Source organism: Carcharhinus amblyrhynchos, chromosome 21 (genome assembly GCF_965287045.1).
Source record: "Carcharhinus amblyrhynchos chromosome 21, sCarAmb.v2.hapA, whole genome shotgun sequence".
Classification (NCBI taxonomy): Eukaryota; Metazoa; Chordata; class Chondrichthyes; order Carcharhiniformes; family Carcharhinidae; genus Carcharhinus; species Carcharhinus amblyrhynchos.
In genome coordinates this window covers 2,876,665-2,894,611 of record NC_137344.1, presented here as the reverse complement: position 1 = coordinate 2,894,611, position 17,947 = coordinate 2,876,665, and the positions used below count along the sequence as shown (strand labels likewise).

The 17,947-nt window shown below is 42.9% G+C and overlaps 1 protein-coding gene across 1 annotated transcript in view; it reads left to right on the top strand.

Annotated features, from left to right (window-relative positions):
- The window catches only part of LOC145356556 (ran GTPase-activating protein 1-like), a 389,212-nt gene that overhangs the window by 103,139 nt on the left and 268,126 nt on the right, over positions 1-17,947 (top strand). The window contains exon 3 of the mRNA XM_080209327.1: positions 3,081-3,140. Within this exon, the coding sequence (XP_080065453.1) occupies positions 3,081-3,140 (60 nt within the window). The remainder of the gene's footprint in view (positions 1-3,080; positions 3,141-17,947) is intronic.

The window sequence follows — 17,947 nt, the reverse complement described above, 5'->3', positions numbered from 1 at the left end:
ATAAGAACATAAGAACATAAGAAATAGGAGCAAGGGTAGGCCATCTAGCCCTTCGAGCCTGCCCCGCCATTCAATAAGATCATGGCTGATCTGTCGTGGCTCAGTTCCACATTCCCGCCCTCTCCCCATAACCCTTAATCCCCTCGCTTATCAAAAACCCATCAACCCGCATCTTAAAAATATTTAGCGAGGCAGCCTCCACCACCTCAATGGGCAGAGAATTCCAGAGATTCACCACCCTTTGAGTGAAGAAGTTCCTCCTCAACTCCGTTCTAAACCGCCTCCCCTTTATCTTGAGGCTGTGCCCCCTAGTCCTACTGTCCTTTCTGAGCGGGAAGAGTCTCTCCACCTCTATCCTATCCATCCCATTTATCATCTTATATGTCTCAATGAGATCTCCCCTCAGCAGATTAATGAGGGGATCATTGTTGAACCTGACCCTGTTTTAGTGATAGTGATCTTTGATTCCAAATCCAAGTGTACTGAGTCCAGCTGTGTAACACCCTCAGCTTCTCTTGGAACTGGGATCAACTAACGCAGCACAGACATGGATTGAAACAAAAACAGAACATCTCAGCAGGTCTGACAGCATCTGAGGAGAGAGAACAGAGCTGACTTTTCAGGTCTGGATGAACCTTTGTCAGATGGGGATTGAAACTGGGGCCATCTGATCTATAAGGCACTATCTGTACGCCACCACCATGTTGCATTTCCTCGTTGAGCCACCTCATAGTTAAAAGGAAAATGTTGATGGCAGTTCTATGAAGATTTTAAGAGCTGCCAATATTTGCAATGTTTGAAGTGAAGCAGAACTGTTTAATTTAGCATTTCTATTCAGGTACTCTCTTGGACCTATCCAAGACAAACAAAACTCACTGACAAACTGAAATCAAATTCAGATGACAAGTATTACTGGGATATCAGAATGATGGACAGTCCTAAGGAAAGCCATTGCTTGTTAACTACCATGGATGGTAGGAAACTGTCATTGCTAAATTTGGAAAGGATGTTTCCTTCAGAAGCAGCTTCTCAGATATTAAAGTCAATATCTGTCTTATTGTGGTAACAGCTGATAATGACACTGGAGTTTAACCTGTGTGAGTTGTGCCGGGGTTAAATTGGGTATATAAGCATGACCAGTGCAATGCCAGATGGATAGGAAAGAAGGCTATGAAAGGCCAAGTGCTGTTGTGTCTGAACACCAATACCATTCATAGCCACACTGTTACCTGGAGTTACTTCATTATTAAAGATTCTGTCATCTCTGTGTATGGACTTTCAGAATAAATACAAATCATCCACCTATCTGTAGGACATATCTATATATTCAACTGTTGATCTCCTGTGGTATTATACATGGAAAGTCAGACCGTGTGAAGTAGGGTTAGAGGAAGAATGAATAATGGGAGCAGGGAATGCACTGCCCTATATTAAAGTCATGTATTATGTTGTAATTTTTATATTTCTATTAATATTAATTTAATCTATGTAAACTTGTCATGCTATAATTACAACCCCTATCAATGCTGGCACTGCAGAAAATATAATTACCGCTGATGTAAGCAGTTTTTATTATAAAGATGGACAGACACATTTACAATGGAAAACGTAGACAGGAGTCCTGTGCAGAGAAAAGGTGTTTGTATCCTATCTATGCATTTCTGTAATAAACTGGAAGCAAGTAGAAAGGCAGTCTTGTTATTTAATGGCAGTATTTCCAGTGTGTTTGACACTGAGCTGTCTCCGATCGACAGCACTCGCTGAGAATCATATTGAGCCATTCTATCACTTCAGATTTGTTGGGGGAGGTTCCCAAAGTAGATTTATAAACAGAGGTTATAAAACTTGCTAAATATAGAGGGTCGAAACTAGCTAACACCAAACAGATAAAAGGATATTTTTCAGGTTGACAAGATGTAACGAGTGGTGTGCCACAAGATCAGTGCTGGGGCATTGATGATAGGACTTGGATGAAGAGATTGAAGGGATGGTTGCCAGTTTTGCCAATGACACCAAGATTGGTAAGAAAGGATGATCTCAAGAGAACATAAGGAGGCTGCAAACATTATAAATAGGAAAACTGAGAGGGAAAAGATCTGGCAAATGGAGTATAATGTGGGAAAATATAAAATTGTCCATTTTGACAGGAAGAGTAAAAAGAAGCAGATTATCTAAATGATGAGAGATTACAGAGCTCTGAGGTACAGAGGGACCTGGATATCCTAGTGCATGAATCATAAAAGTCTGCTTTGCAGGTATAGCATGTAATTTGGAAAGCTAATAGAGTGTTATCTTTTATTGTGAGTAGAATTGGTTACAAAAAGAGGGAGGAGGTTATGCTTCAATTATACAGGACACTAGCAAGACCACATCTGGAGAACTGTGTACCTTATTCAAGGAAAGATGTAAGAAGCAGTTCAGAGAAGGTTTACCAGACTAATACCTGGAATGGGTGGGTTATCTTATCAGGAAATATTGAGCAGGCTAGGCTGGTATCCGCTGAAGTTTAGAAGAGCAAGAGACAACTTAATTGAAATATATAAGATCCTGAGGGATCTTGACTGGATGGAGATGAAGAGGCAGTTTCCTCTTGTCGGAGACTCTAGAACTAGTGGTTGCTGTTTAAAAATAAGGGATGACCCACTTAAAATGGAGACGAGGCAACCTTTTTCACTCAGAGGGCCCAGAGTCTTTAGAACTCTCTTCCTGAAAAGGCAGTGGAAGCAGAGTCTTTGAATATTTTTTAAGGCAGTGGTGGATAGATTCTTGGAATCAAGGGCGTGATAGGTTATTAGAGGTAGGCAGGATGCAGATTGGAAGTTACTATCAGATGTGACATGATCTCATTAAATGGCAGAACAGGCTCGAGGGGCTGAATGGCTTACCTCATCTTTTTATACGTTCATAGAATAGAAAGATCTAACTATCTAGCCAAAACGGCCACTCAGATTTCATTCCGGCATCTGGTACACGGAGAAATCCTTTAACCTGTATTTAGTCCATTCGCTTTGGTGCAGAGTTAGGATGAATACTTTTACACATTATCCTGTTGACAATAACATTTTACTTTCTCTTCACAGAGGGTTTACTGGAATGATATTTTCACAGGTCGACTGCGTAGTGAGATTCCACCAGCACTGGTAAGTAGGTCATTATTATTTCCTGTTCAGCACTCCTCTGTATTTTTCTTTGGCGCAAGAAGTGAGAATAAGTGGGGGAGAATTTTCTTGTACAAAGACTGATCTGAGAGAGCGGAGGAAAAGGAAGTCAGAGAACAGCACCTATCTGTAGTATTGTGTCTGTTAATGCTCCAGATATGCCTTGAGAGAATGGCCTTTTGCTGCATCTCTTCATGCTAATGACTGGTTTTAATCATTTCTAAATGGTATAGTGCGAGAAAAATGAATTACTCATTCAAATGATAGAAATATATGAATATAACAATGAGAAAAGGCCATTCAGGTCTCCAGGGCTCCATCTGACCACTTCTCATTTATGGGGAAGTTATTCTTTGTATTAAGTTCATAAATTAAGCCCGCTCTCTGATGCTACTTTTGAACAAAAGTTCTTTCTATCTCTAATTTACTGATTCCCTTCATCATCTGAACATTGGCAATCACGTCCTTCTCATTATTGACTCTTCCAATGAAAAAGGATTGAAATTCCATTTGTCTCTTCATATTTCAATGAATTAAGAGCTTGAATCTTCCTTTTCCATTTCTCTATGTCCTTAGCTTTTGTTGCACAGTGGCCACTAAAGAGACAGTGAAAAGCATGTGGTGTTTTTATCCTTCATGTATATGGACTTGTACTCGCATATAGATCAAAATGTTATTTGTTTTTCTGACAGTCAGTGTTTGATTTGACATTGCAGTTAGTTATTTCTGCATTTATCTCACTGAACAAAATGCCATTTATCATCTAATCATTTTTACTGAGCTGTTCAACTTTACACTTCATTTGCAATGTATCTGTCCATTTGCTCAGTCTCTGCAGATCACTTTGCATCTTTCACACACCTCGGCATCAATTACAAAGCTAGGCACTTGAATTTGAATATGTTCTTAAGTGTTATGAGCAGCAGAATTGCCACATTTGATATCTTGCTTGGTGGCACAATGGTTAGCACTGCTGCCTCACAGTGCCAAGGATCTGGGTTCAATACCTGGCTTGGGTCACTGTCTATACATTCTCCCTGTGTCTGTGTGGGTTTCCTCCCACAGTCCAAAGATGTGCTGGTTAGGTGCATTGGCCATGCTAAATTCTCCCTCAGTGTACCTGAACAGGTGCCAGAGTATGGCAACTAGGGGATTTTCACAGTAACTTCTTTGCAGTGTTAATGTAAGCCCACTTGTGACTAATAAATAAACTTTTACTTTGCATGTTCTGCCATTGCTGGTCATTAGACTTTCTCCATTGTCTTTTTTCCCTCGTATCTAACTAAATTCCCAGTTTCCTTATTCCTGTGTAACTCCAAGAATTTTTACTTAACTCACAAGTCTCCCAGTTGTAAGTGCTTTCTGAAAGTCAAGGTGCAAAACATCCAACAATTCTGTTGTGTGCTAAAAAGGAAATCTAGTTTGATTGTTTGATTGTGTTGATGCACCACACGCACATTTTTCCCTTTGAGGAGTATTTGGAAAGTGTTGGAAGGATTAGCAGGCTGATTACTAACCTGTTAAACTCCACCATGAACACTTCTTATATGGCCAACAATAAAGTGGAATTTGAAGCTGGAACTTCCAGCTCAGAAGTAGGTATTGGTTGATTATGCATTAATCTTTTGGCTGTCTGCATTATAATACACCCATTATACCTTGGAAGGTTTGCAGTGGCTACATTCTGACCTTTTTGGTTTTGGATCTGAGACTGACTGAGACTCCTCTGTCTTCATGTAAAATGATCTCTTCCCTAATGAGAATAAATCACTGGTCAGGAGAATAAATTTGTGATTTTCATTTTAAATAATTTCTGTTTTATGCAATAAAATAGCTCTGAAGGAGCAAGACCAGAAATAATACGGATCTACTGCAATTACCCTCCCTTGATGGATAATGGCACATATAGACTTCATTAGACTTGTCACAGATGATTGAACAAAGGGATTTATCCAGCCTTGCTTTATGGGTCCTGTACTAGACACAGCTCTGTATTGTTCCTTGATTGATCCCCAAGCTGCATGTCTGAATGGAAAAGGAAAAGAATCTTTTATCCAGGATGAGGTTTCAGTGCATGGGCCAGCCAAAATTAGACCTCAAAGCCAAGTGTCTAGCACTCAATTCTGCAGCTAATTTTGTGTCAAATAAATATTTACAAACAAAACACTTCAGGTAATTTCTTCATTGTGGGTTCAGACACAGTGTGTCAGCTGAAACATAAATACTCCATATCCATTTAGATTTACCTACTGTGTGATTTTACTATTCCAGGACTTATTGCTCTGTTTTATTTGCTTTAATGTGGAGATGCCAGCATTGGACTGGGGTGGGCACATAAGATGTTTCATAACACCAGGTTAAAGTCCAACAGGTTTATTTTGTAGAACGAGCTTTCAGAATCCCGGTCCTTTATCATGTGAGTGAAGAGGTGGGTTCATAAACAGGGCATATATAGACAGAGGCACAATTGCAAGATAATGGTTGGAATGCGAGGCTTTACAGGTAATCAAGTCTCTACAGGTACAAAGTGCATTTGGCCCATATCCCTCTATACCCATCTTATCCATGTAACTATCTAAATGCTTTTTAAAAGACAAAATTGTATCCACCTCTACTACTATCTCTGGCAGCTTGTTCCAGACACTCACCACCTTCTGTGTGAAAAAATTGCCCCTCTGGACACTTTTGTACCTCTCCCCTCTCCCCTTAAACCTATGCGCTCTAGTTTTAGACTCCCCTACCTTTGGGAAAAGATATTGACTATCTACCTTATCTATGCCCCTCATTATTTTATAGACCTTTATAAGGTCACCTCTCAGCCTCCTGCACTCCAGAGAAAAAAGTCCCAATCTATCCAGCCTCTCTTATAACTCAATCCATCAAGTCCCAGTAGCATCCTAGTAAATCTTTTCTGCAGTCTTTCTAGCTTAATAATATCCTTTCTATAATAGGGTGACCAGAACTGCACACAGTATTCCAAGTGTGGCCTTACCAATGTCTTGTACAACTTCAGCAAGATATCCCAACTCCTGTATTCAATGTTCTGATCGATGAAACCAAGCATGCCGAATGCCTTCTTCACCACTCTGTCCATCTGTGACTCCACCTTCAAGTAGCTATGAACATGTACCCCTAGATCTCTTTGTTCTGTAACTCTCCCCAACGCCCTACCATTAACTGAGTAAGTCTTGCCCTGATTCAATCCACCAAAATGTATCACCTCACATTTGTCTAAATTATACTCCATCTGCCATTTGTCAGCCCAAAGGCCCAATTGATCAAGACTGCTGACAGGAAGAGAACACTCCTGCCTGGTGATTGTCACGTGGTGCCCATTCATCTGTTGTCGTGATGTCTGCATGGTCTCACCAATGTACCATGCTACGGGACATCCTTTCCTGCAGCGTATGCGGTAGACAACATTGGCTGAGTCACAAGGGTATAGAACGTGTACCTGGTGGGTGGTGTTCTCATGTGAGATGATGGCACATTTTGCAGAGATTGCTGTGACAGAATTATGTGGTGTCGTGGTCACTGTTCTCCTGAAAGCTGGGTAGTTTGCTACATATAATGGTCGATTGCGCGATTGTTTGAGGGCAAGTGCGGGGGGGCGGATGTGGGGATGGCCTTGGCAAAATGCTTATCTTCATTGATGACATGTTGAAGGTTCCGAAAAAGATGTTGTAGCTTCTCCGCTCTGGGGAAGTACTGGACGATGAAGGTACTCTGTCCACCATTTTCTCTGTATGTTTTCTGAGGATGTTGGTGCGTATTTTTGCTGTGGCATGTCAGAACTGTCAATTGATGAGTCGAGTGCCATGTGCCATCCTTACGAGGGCTTCTTTCAGTGTCTGTAGGTGTTTAACCCTAATGCGTTCCTCCTCACCTGAGCAGGTCTTGTATATACGGAGGGCTTGTCTGCAGAGGATGGCTTCTTTAACGTGTTTAGGGTGGAAGCTGGAGAAGTGGAGCATCGTTAGGTGATCTGTGGGCTTGTGGTTTACTTACATAGAATCTCCTACCCTATATCATGGAATCATAGAATCCCCATAGTGTAGAAAGAGGCTATTCAGTCCATCAAGCTGCATCAACAACAATCCCATCAAGGCCCATCTTCATAACCCCGCATATTTACCCTGCTAGTCTCCCTGACACTAAGGGGCAATTTTGCAAAGCCAGTCAACCTAGCCTGCACATCTTTGGCGTACGAGAAGAAACCAGAGCACCTGCAGGAACCTATGTTGACAAAGGGAGATCACGCAAACTCTGTACAGACAGTTATCCAAGGCCAGAATTAAACCATGCTCCCTAGTGCTGTGAGGTAGCACTGCTCACCACTGTGCCAGTGTGGGCCCAATATCAACATTTTCCTAAAACCAGGACATGCATGGAAATGCTACAAGTGCTTTAACCAAGGGTCTCTCAGCCCTGTAGCATCAGATTAGATTATGTGCTGAAGTCATTGGATGGGTTCAACCCCATGGTATTCTGATTCAGATAAGGGATTAGCCACAACTAATACCCAAGCTTCAAAGGGTTTAAAGGGCCATTCTATTTCTTTACTTATACCATAGAAATACCATAGAAACTCACAGTATAAAATAGGCCATTCAGCCCAACTGATCTGTGCCACTCTCTGAAAGAGCAATCTTTCCTCACCTCCCTGCAAATCATTCCTTCACAAATGTGTAACTAAATCTCTTTTGAAAGTTACATAAAGCTATGGCATTGTTCACCATGTGTCATGTTAATTCCATGATGATTTCAGTAAAGAATTACGTTGTGAGGTGACATTGAGTTTATTTTCTATTATTACAAGAATGTGATACATCAGCTAAACCTACTGATTCCTATCTAAATGGTAATCTTCAGTTGTCTGGTAATTTAGATTATAGCTCATTGCCAATGGAAAACCCATTCTTAGATGAAATATTGTAAATTGGAGCATAACATGTTTAATTAATAAAGAAAGATGTTAATGTGTAAAGAGACAAGACAGTAGCTTGGTAAGAAGATGCGTGAATTGTGAATGAATACTGCAAGAATTTAATAAGCAGATGTTACTGAAGGATTTTTTGATTTGGTTTTTATTAATGAAATATATTATGAACTAGACTGACAGCACTGCAAATCTTTCTTGAGTTATACCCTGTGACAACCTAACCTGAGAGAGTACACAAGTCTGATTATTTGATTGAATGCATTCATTTAAAAGGATCATGCCATTCGAAAAAGAAATTGCTGGACAGCTGAGTTCCTGGAATAGATCAATGATTGCAGGGCTAATCTTATTTGGCAATGACATTCACCCATCATGTTCACTAACCCACATTGACTCCCAGTCTTGCTTCCTAGCCCAATTGTAAAATTCTTAACTATCTTTTCAGATCCCTCCATGGTTTGTCTCTCTGCATCTCTGTAACCTTGTGATCAGTTTAGCTCAGTTGGCTGAATAGCTGGGTAGTGATGCCAACAGCATGGGTTCTCTTCCCATACCGGCTGAGGTTATTCATGAAAGCCTTGCCTTCTCAACCTTCCCCCTCGCCTGAGGTGTGGTGATCGTCAGGTTAAATCACCACTTCTGCTCTCAAATGGTGAGCAGGCTATGGTCATCTGGGACTTTGGTGATTTACTTACTTTATTCCATCTCTGAAAACTCTTACAGCCTTTGATTCCCACGGTCCTCCAAGTTTGACCTCTTAAACATCCCCAATTTTCTTCACTCTACCTTGTGAGGCCATGCCTTTCAGCTGCCTGGGCCTTTAGCCTTTCATAAACCTCTCAGCCCCTCCACCTCCCTTTCCTTCTTCACAATTCCCTTTTTGACTAAGCTTTTGACTCTGGCTGAAAGTTTATTTTTTATCTGCTAATTGCTCCAACAAGGTGCCTGGGATATTTTGCTTTGTTATTGGTGCTATATAAATGCCAATTGTTGTAAGGGATGGAATTTACTGCATCACTGCTCCAAAATATTTACTGAATCCCCTAAAGAAAAAAATCAAGTGACTGCACAGATCAGTAATATATGAACTTGAGTTCCCTTCTTTTCAGATTTCGATTTTTAGATCAATCTGTGAGTCAAACTTCCCTTTCTTGTGCACTTGCTAAATTAATTTCTTGTTCTGTTAGCCATCTGTATAGTGAAAAACAAAACACTCTGGTTGGTGTAAATTTGAATGAGAAATTGAAACACTTGCCCAAGCCCAGGGAACCCATGTTTTGAAGAAAGGTTGAGAACAGAAATGCCACGTGTCTGTTTTGGTCTGGATAGTAATGGGCTCTTTGCAGCAAACTGTTTCAGAAAGGAGAGCTCATTTTGCCTCCTTACACAGATCACAGACTGGCACAAACCCTAATTTTAGACTAATTGCCAAACTCTCTCTGTCTATTCCCAGCACAGAGTTTCTTGTCCCCCACCATTTTTCCAGTGTTCCCTGAATCTCCTGTTGTTCTTTTTGTATATTTTGTATCTAAAACTGGAAATTTGATAGCTTTGATTTTACAGGTTACAAGTTCCAAACTATCCGTGCATCAAGAGCTGGATGTTAACAATCCTCTAGAGATGGGCTGGGAGGTGCGTGGACTGGTAAAAAGGCAACAAAATACTTCTAGAGGAAAACCTGACATTTTCCCACTGTTGTGGCACATTACCCGTGGTGGGCAGCTCAGCAGTGCGGCCAACCCCAGGGTGACCAACTAAGCTAACAAAGTTCTCAATTAAGGGCAATTTCCCACCCACACCATCACTTTCCCAGAATCATGAGGTACCAATGCTACATGGGGAGTCTTTCAGGTGTCCCTGGTGGCATCCCAGGAGTTTCTGGAGGAGGGGGTTGTTCCTTTATGCTGCTACATTTCTGGCTTGAGACAATTCACATCTCTTTGTACCTGTAGAAACTTGATTACCTGTAAAGCCTCGCATTCCAACCATTATCTTGCAATTGTCTGTCTATATATGCGCTGTTTATGAACCCACCCCTCCACTCACCTGATGAAAGAGCAGCGTACCGCTTGTGATACCAAATAAACCTGTTGGACTTTAACATAGAACATAGAACATAGAACATAGAACATTACAGCGCGGAACAGGCCCTTCGGCCCACAATGTTGCGCCGACCAGTCTTATTTTTAAAAAAAACATTGACCCACTAATCTAAACCACTCCCTTTTCGTCCATAAACCTATCCACCAATCTCTTAAACGCCCCCAAACTCGGCGCATTTACAACTGCAGCAGGCAGGGCATTCCAGTCCCTCACCACCCTCTGGGTAAAGAACCTGCCCCTGACATCCATCCTATAACTACCCCCCCTTAATTTAAAGCCATGCCCCCTCGTGCTAGATTTCTCCATCCGAGGAAACAGGCTATCACCATCCACCCTATCTAAACCTCTAATCATCTTATATGTTTCTATAAGATCCCCTCTTAGCCGCCTTCTTTCCAGTGAAAACAACCCCAAATCCCTCAGTCTCTCCTCATAGGACCTCCCCTGCATACCAGGCAACATCCTGGTAAACCTCCTCTGCACCCTCTCCAAAGCCTCCACATCCTTCCTGTAATGTGGGGACCAGAACTGCACACAGTACTCCAAGTGCGGCCGCACCAGAGTTGTGTACAGTTGCAACATGACGCTGCGACTCCTAAATTCAATCCCCCTACCAATAAACGCCAAGACACCGTATGCCTTCTTAACAACCTTAACAGGTTTAAGTTAAAGGTTAAAAATGGAAGGCCACCCCCACAACTCTCATCCCCCCCAGCAGCAATGGCCACCCCCATTGGAGGGTGGAATTCTTTGCCTCCTCTCCCCCACTTGCCAGATCCAGGGTATATTACAAATAAAATCTTGTCTTGCATTTGAGGGTGCCCAAACATGAAGGCATCCTCTTTCCCTAATGGCAACATCTGTAGCTGCCATCTCTAAGGATGGTGGTGTTGAACTGCCAGCCTCTGATTGGACCAACAGCTCTGCAGAGTGAGCCACTGCTGGTACAATGTCACTCAGCATCCCATTGCCCCCTAAGGATGGTTGGGTCCCCTTTTCTGACCCAGCATCAAGACCACGTCTTAAAAAATTCAGCTCTACATCTTTTTAACCTCTCTTACAATCTAACCACCTTTAAAACCCAAACTTGGCATCACCTAATCATTACTTTTTGATTAATCTAATTTTCTCTTTTATTCTTTTCTGCTTTGACAATGTGCTGCTCTCTGGAGCTTAGTCTTTCACCTCAATAAAGCAGGAGTTGGTGTTATGTTGTCTCAATTAATAAACAAGATCACCATCAATAATGAGAAATCCGTGAACCAGGCTCCTGGGCTATTGCGATGTGTTACGGTTCTTCTATCTCCTCTTTCCTATATATTTAACAATAGCTGCTGCTCTTGCTTTAATTACTGGAATGCTGCTCTGCAAATTAGGTACAGTTTGTGCTTCAAACATAGAGTTTAGACAAATCACTTTCAACCTGTATTAACTTAACCCACACAACACAACCTTTCATACAATGCTACATTTTCAGCCATCTCCTTAGTGTTTGCCCTGAGGGGTTCTTGGTTGCATGTTCAATTTAACTTTCCTATTACGAATGCAATGCTATTTTGTTCTCAAAGTTCTCAAGAAGTTGAGCTTTCAGAACCACAAGTTTGCAGTGGATCATCACTTCAGAATGGTTCAGAAACTATTTGCGTAGTGGCTCAGTCAAAGAAGACAGAGGGTAACAGTGAAGGGTATGTTTCTGAATGGAGGGATGTGACAAGTGGTGTTCCTCAGGGATCAGCGCTGGCATCTTTGCTGTTTGTAATATATATCAATGATTGGGAGGAAAATGTAACTGGTTTGATTAGTAAGTTTGTGGATGACGCAAAGGTTGGTGGATTTGCGGATAGCGATGAGGACCATCAGAGGATACAGCAGGATATAGATCAGTTGGAGATTTGGGCGGAGAGATGCCAGATGGAGTTTAATCCAGACAAATGTGAGGTAATGCATTTTGGAGGGTCTAATACAGATAAGACACATTGTTACACAATAAATGGCAGAACGCTTAGAGTATTGATAGGCAAAGGGGTCTGGGTGTACAGGTACACAGATCACTGAAAGTGGCATTGCAGGTGGAGAAGGTAGTCAAGGAGGCATACGGCCTGTTTGTCTTCATTGGCCGGGGCACTGAGTTTAAAAATTGGCAAGTCATGTTGCAGCTTTATGGAACCTTAGTTAGGCTGCACTTGGAATATAGTGTTCAACTCTGGTCACCACACTACCAGAAGGATGTGGAGGCTTTGGAGAGGATACAGAAAAGATTTACCAGGATGTTGCCCAGTATGGAGGGCATTAGCTATGAGGAGAAATTGGAGAAACTTGGTTTGTTCTCACTGGAGCAATGGAGGTTGAGGGGAGTCCTGGTAGAAGTCTACAAGATTATGAGGTGCACAAACAGAGTGGATAGTCAGAAGCTTTTTCCCAGGGCGGAAGAGCCAATTACTAGGAGGCATAGGTTTAAGGTGCAAGGGCAAGGTTTAAAAGAGATGTACAAAGCAGATTTTTTACACAGAGAGCAGTGGGTGCCTGGAACTCATTGCTGGAGGAGGTAGTGGAAGCGGATATGGTAGTGACATTTAAGGGGCGTCTTGACAACTACATGAATGAAGTGGGAATAGAGGGATATGGTCCAGAAGGGTAGGGGTTTTTGTTAAGTGGGGTAGCATAGTCGGTGCAGGCTTGGAGGGCCAAAGGGCCTGTTCCTGTGCTGTAATTTTCTTTATTCTTTGTTCTATGTTCTACCAAGAGGTTTGGAACAGTGTCGATAAAGTGGAGAGCAGAACAGAATATATCTAATGAGCATTGGAACTGATTCAATATAGTCAGCGTTAGAACAGTGCAGGTGTAATGGCATCAATATGGTGTTGACACAGTGGATGTTGGAATAGTTCTGATATACTGGGGGTTGGACAGTACAGAAATAGAGCCACTGCGACGGGAGACAGGCTGATTCAACAGCAGACTGGCCTGATGCCGAAGGTGAATATAACCCCAAATTGAATTTTGATTTGTTGTTTAATTTAGTATTTGTCCTCTTCATTTGTCCTGCTTGAGGGCCCTTTGTTCTCGAACATTCCAAGATCTGCTTGCTGCCCATTTCTTTCCTGCCCACCCTCTTGGACTGACTGACAGCAGTGCCGTTGGTCTTTCAGTATTGCACATGGCAGTGAGGGTTCACCGTTGTTCCTCGTCTTGTCTTCCTGTCCAGTTCACAAAGGCAGGAGAGGAGGAGCTTCCTCAGCATCTATCTGCAAGTTAAAGGGCCCAATTGAAGCATAGAATCTAAAAGCATTTGCTCCTGTGGACAGTGCCTAGTCCCCCATTTGCAACTGGTGCCAGTAGAGGCTTGACTGAGTGACGGGTCAGGTTTTGTTCCAACAATCTAACTGCGGCATGTTTCAGCATAAAACAATGCAGTGAGCCTCTTCTTCAATTCCATCCCTTCAATTCCCCCACTGCCCCTCCAATTTCCCACTGACCCTTCAATTCCCCAACTGCCCCTCCAACTTCCCACTGACCCTCCAATTCCCCCACTGCTCCTCCAACTTTCTAATGTCCCTCCATCTACCCCACTACCTCTCCAACTTCCCCACTGTCCCTCCAACTCCTCCACTGCCCTTCCAACTTCCCCACTGTCCCTCCAACTTTCCCATTGTCCTTCCAACTCCTCCACTGCCCCTCCAACTCCCCCACTACCCGTCCAACTCCTCCATTGCCCCTCCAACTTCCCCACTATCCCTCCAACTCCCCCACTGCCCCTTCAATTGCCCTACTGCCCCTCCAACTACCCCACTGCCCCTCCAATTCCCCCCCTTACGTTCCAAATGCCTCTTCTTTTAAAGCTCACCTTGATGACTAAGCTTTTTCTCACATCTTCCTTCACAGCTCATTCTTGAACAGTGTCCATTTTTAAAATCTCCATTTCCTGAAGAACCTTTGAATGTTTTGTTGCTGTACAAATGCGCATTGCTGAGAATGATATTGAAGCACCTTGCCTCAGAGCCTTGTCTTCCCCCAGCACCCCTGCAGAGAAATATGAATAGTTTTCTACTCAGCTCCAGCGCATCATGTCAGTGCCATGTGTTTACAGTGCACTGTGACTTAGCAGATTGTTTATGTAGAGCAGTTAAGAATGGAAACTTGGAAACTTGACAAATCCTTGCTTTTTCATTTAAGCTCTTCAAATAAATTAAAGCTGCTCTGTGCATGTTCGAATATCAATAGCTTATAAAACATGTTTCAGTGGACACTGTTGAAAGCCACTGTTTACCAGCTGGAGTAAAGCTTATCAATTCCCTCTCCCCCACCCTACTCCATTCTGTGTACTTATTTCCCAATTCCCTTCACAATTGTAGTTGCTCTTTCTGTTGAGCTTTCCAAAGTGGACCCTCTAGAATTTTTACTGCCCTTGAAACGCTGAGTGAACTGGCAAAGCATCCCTGGTCCTGCTGGAAATACGTTTCGATATTTTCCTGTTCTTTTTTAATGAATATTAGATAAATCACTTAGTTTCAGAAAAAAAGCAGATCCACTCAATATGCATTTCAACGTCAAACTCTTTATCCAGCATTTTGTATCTTGACCTCTATGTAATTTTGTTACAACGTAAGTGAAATTTTTGCAACCATCGATCCTTTTAAGTAAAAAATTCCAAGGGACCATTCACTGTGCACCATTTGTTCATTCTTTTCCCAATTCTCAAATAAATAGTATTTATAGAGTGCTCTATCACTCAGAAAACTCTCAGAGCACATGTAAGTGCAGCGTTTATTGTGTTCCATACATAGCAATGAAATTAACCATCGAAAAGTTGATCTGTGTGTTTCTCTCTGTGCCATTGAGTGAGGTGTACCAAGAGAGAACTGCTGAACTTTGAATAGAGCCATGGGATGTTATGATGTCTTCCAGAATAGACAGATGGAACCCATCATCCAAAGGATATCACCCCTGACAATTGGCATTAGTACTGACCCTGACACTGACCAGGAGTAGAAGAGATTGTTGGTGCGTGGAGGAGAGCTGTTAAGATAGACTTTCGGGCGACTGTTGAGAGTGGGGGAAGAGGCTTCAGGCGACTGTTGAGAGTGGGGGAAGAGACATAGGAGGTGGTGCTCGACAGACTGGTGGGGCTGATTGTGGACAAGTCCCCAGGACCGGATGGAATGCATCCGAGGGTCCTGAAAGAAATAGCAGAGGTGATAGTGGATGCCTTGGTGGTTATTTTCCAGACGTCGCTGGATTCCGGGGAAGTGCCGGAAGATTGGAAAATGGCTAATATTACGCCGTTGTTTAAGAAGGGTGCCAGGCAAAAGGCGGGGAATTATAGGCCTGTTAGTTTAACGTCTGTTGTAGGTAAAATGTTAGAATCCGTCATCAAGGAGGAAATAGCGAGGCATCTTGAGGGGAACTGCTTGATAGAGCAGACGCAGCACGGTTTCGTTAAAGGGAAGTCATGTCTGACAAATTTACTGGAGTTCTATGAGGATGTGTCTAGGGCGGTGGATAGAGGAGAGCCGGTGGATGTGGTCTTTCTGGATTTTCAGAAGGCGTTTGACAAGGTACCTCACAAGAGGTTATTGCAGAAGGTCAGGGGGCATGGAGTTGGGGGTAGGGTGTTAGCGTGGATAGAGGACTGGTTGTCAAATAGGAGGCAGAGAGTGGGGGTCAATGGGTGCTATTCGGATTGGCGGACGGTGACTAGTGGAGTGCCCCAGGGGTCGGTGCTGGGGCCTCAGCTATTTACCATTTATATAGATGACCTGGAGGAGGGAACTGAGTGTAGGGTGTCAAAATTTGCTGATGACACCAAAATTGGTGGAAAGGCAAATTGTGCGGAGGGTGGAGAGAGTCTACAGAAGGATCTAGGTAGGCTGGGCGAATGGGCCAAGAAATGGCAAATGGAATTTAATGTTGGCAAGTGCGAGGTGGTCCACTTTGGTAGGAATAATGGTAGGAAGGATTATTACTTACGTGGAGAAAAACTGCAGCAGGCGACGGTGCAGAGGGACCTCGGGGTCCTTGTGCATGAGTCGCAAAAACCCAGCTTGCAGGTGCAGCAGGTGGTCAGGAAGGCGAAGGGGATGCTGGCCTTCATCGCAAGGGGGATTGAATATAAAAGTAGGGAGGTCTTGCTGCGGCTGTATAGGGCATTGGTGAGGCCGCAGCTGGAGTACTGTGCGCAGTTTTGGTCGCCGTACTTACGCAAGGATACTTTGGCCTTGGAGGGAGTGCAGAGGAGGTTTACTAGGCTGATGCCGGAGTTGAGGGGGTTGAGCTATGAGGAGAGGCTGAATAAATTAGGCTTGTACTCGTTAGAGTTTAGAAGAATGAGGGGAGATCTCATTGAGACGTATAAGATGATGAATGAGATGGATAGGATAGAGGTGGAGAGACTCTTCCCGCTCAGAAAGGATAGTAGGACTAGGGGGCACAGCCTCAAGATAAAGGGGGGGCGGTTTAGAACAGAGTTGAGGAGGAACTTCTTCACTCAAAGGGTGGTGAATCTCTGGAATTCTCTGCCAGTTGAAGTGGTGGAGGCTACCTCGCTAAATATTTTTAAGAAGCGGGTTGATGGGTTTTTGATAAGAGAGGGGATTAAGGGTTATGGGGAGATGGCGGGAATGTGGAACTGAGCCATGACAGATCAGCCATGATCTTATTGAATGGCGGGGCAGGCTCGAGGGGCTAGATGGCCTACTCGTGCTCCTATTTCTTATGTGTCGAAAGTCTAAAGAGTGTGCTGCTGACTGTGAAGTTATCAACCATAAAACTACAATGATGGCTTATGTTTATACATAATGAACCATCCCAAAATTTTTCACAAGAGCACTACAAACCAAACTGTAACACTAACACTGAACTGCATTAAGAGATATTCGGTCAAATGATCAAAAGCTTAGTCATAAAGGTAGATTTTAAGGATTGTTTTAAAGGAGGAAAGTGTGTTGGAGAGGTAGAGAGCTGCAGGGAGGAATTCCAGAGCTTGTGGCCCAGCCAATTGAAGGTATGTTCACCAACGGTGGAGAAATTCTAATTGCACAAGAGGCCAGAAATAAAGAGGAGTGTAGATATCTTGGAAAATTGTGGAGTTGGAGGAGATTGCAGGGTTGAGGAGCAAGGCTATTGTGGGATTAACCAGGGATGGGAACTTTAAAGTCTAGGTGCTCCTTGACGAGGAGTGAGTATAGGTCAGCGAGCACAGGGATAATAAGAGAATGGGACTTACTACAAATTATGACATGGGTGGTTGTTATGAACAATGCCTAGCTTTAAGTTTAATTATATTTTATATTTCTGTGTTAAGAAAGATGAAACTTGATTTTAGGTTAATTTCGAGACTTTTTGTGAGTTGGGTGCCAGGAAATCTGGGGCACTGTTGTATACATGTATTTTTAAAGTGTGTCATGTGTGTACATGTTCCTTCTCTCTACACATTGCACCTGTTTCAGCTAAACTAGTGACAGCCATTTGCTTGCTCATTTCTCAGAGGAATGCCTTGACCAATCAGAGTTAAGCTGCCTGGTTTAAGTTCCAAACTATGTTAACTGTCAGTCACCATCAACTGGTGCATTCTCCATGGTGACACCTCTCCCAAACAGAGCCCACTTGTCAACTAATCATACAGTATGGATAGTCAGATGCTCTTTCCTAGCATAGAAAAATCAAGTACTCAGAGACATAGGCTTCCCCAACGTGGGGAAAAGTTTAGAGGAGATGTGCGAGACAAGTTTTTTACACAAAGGGTAGT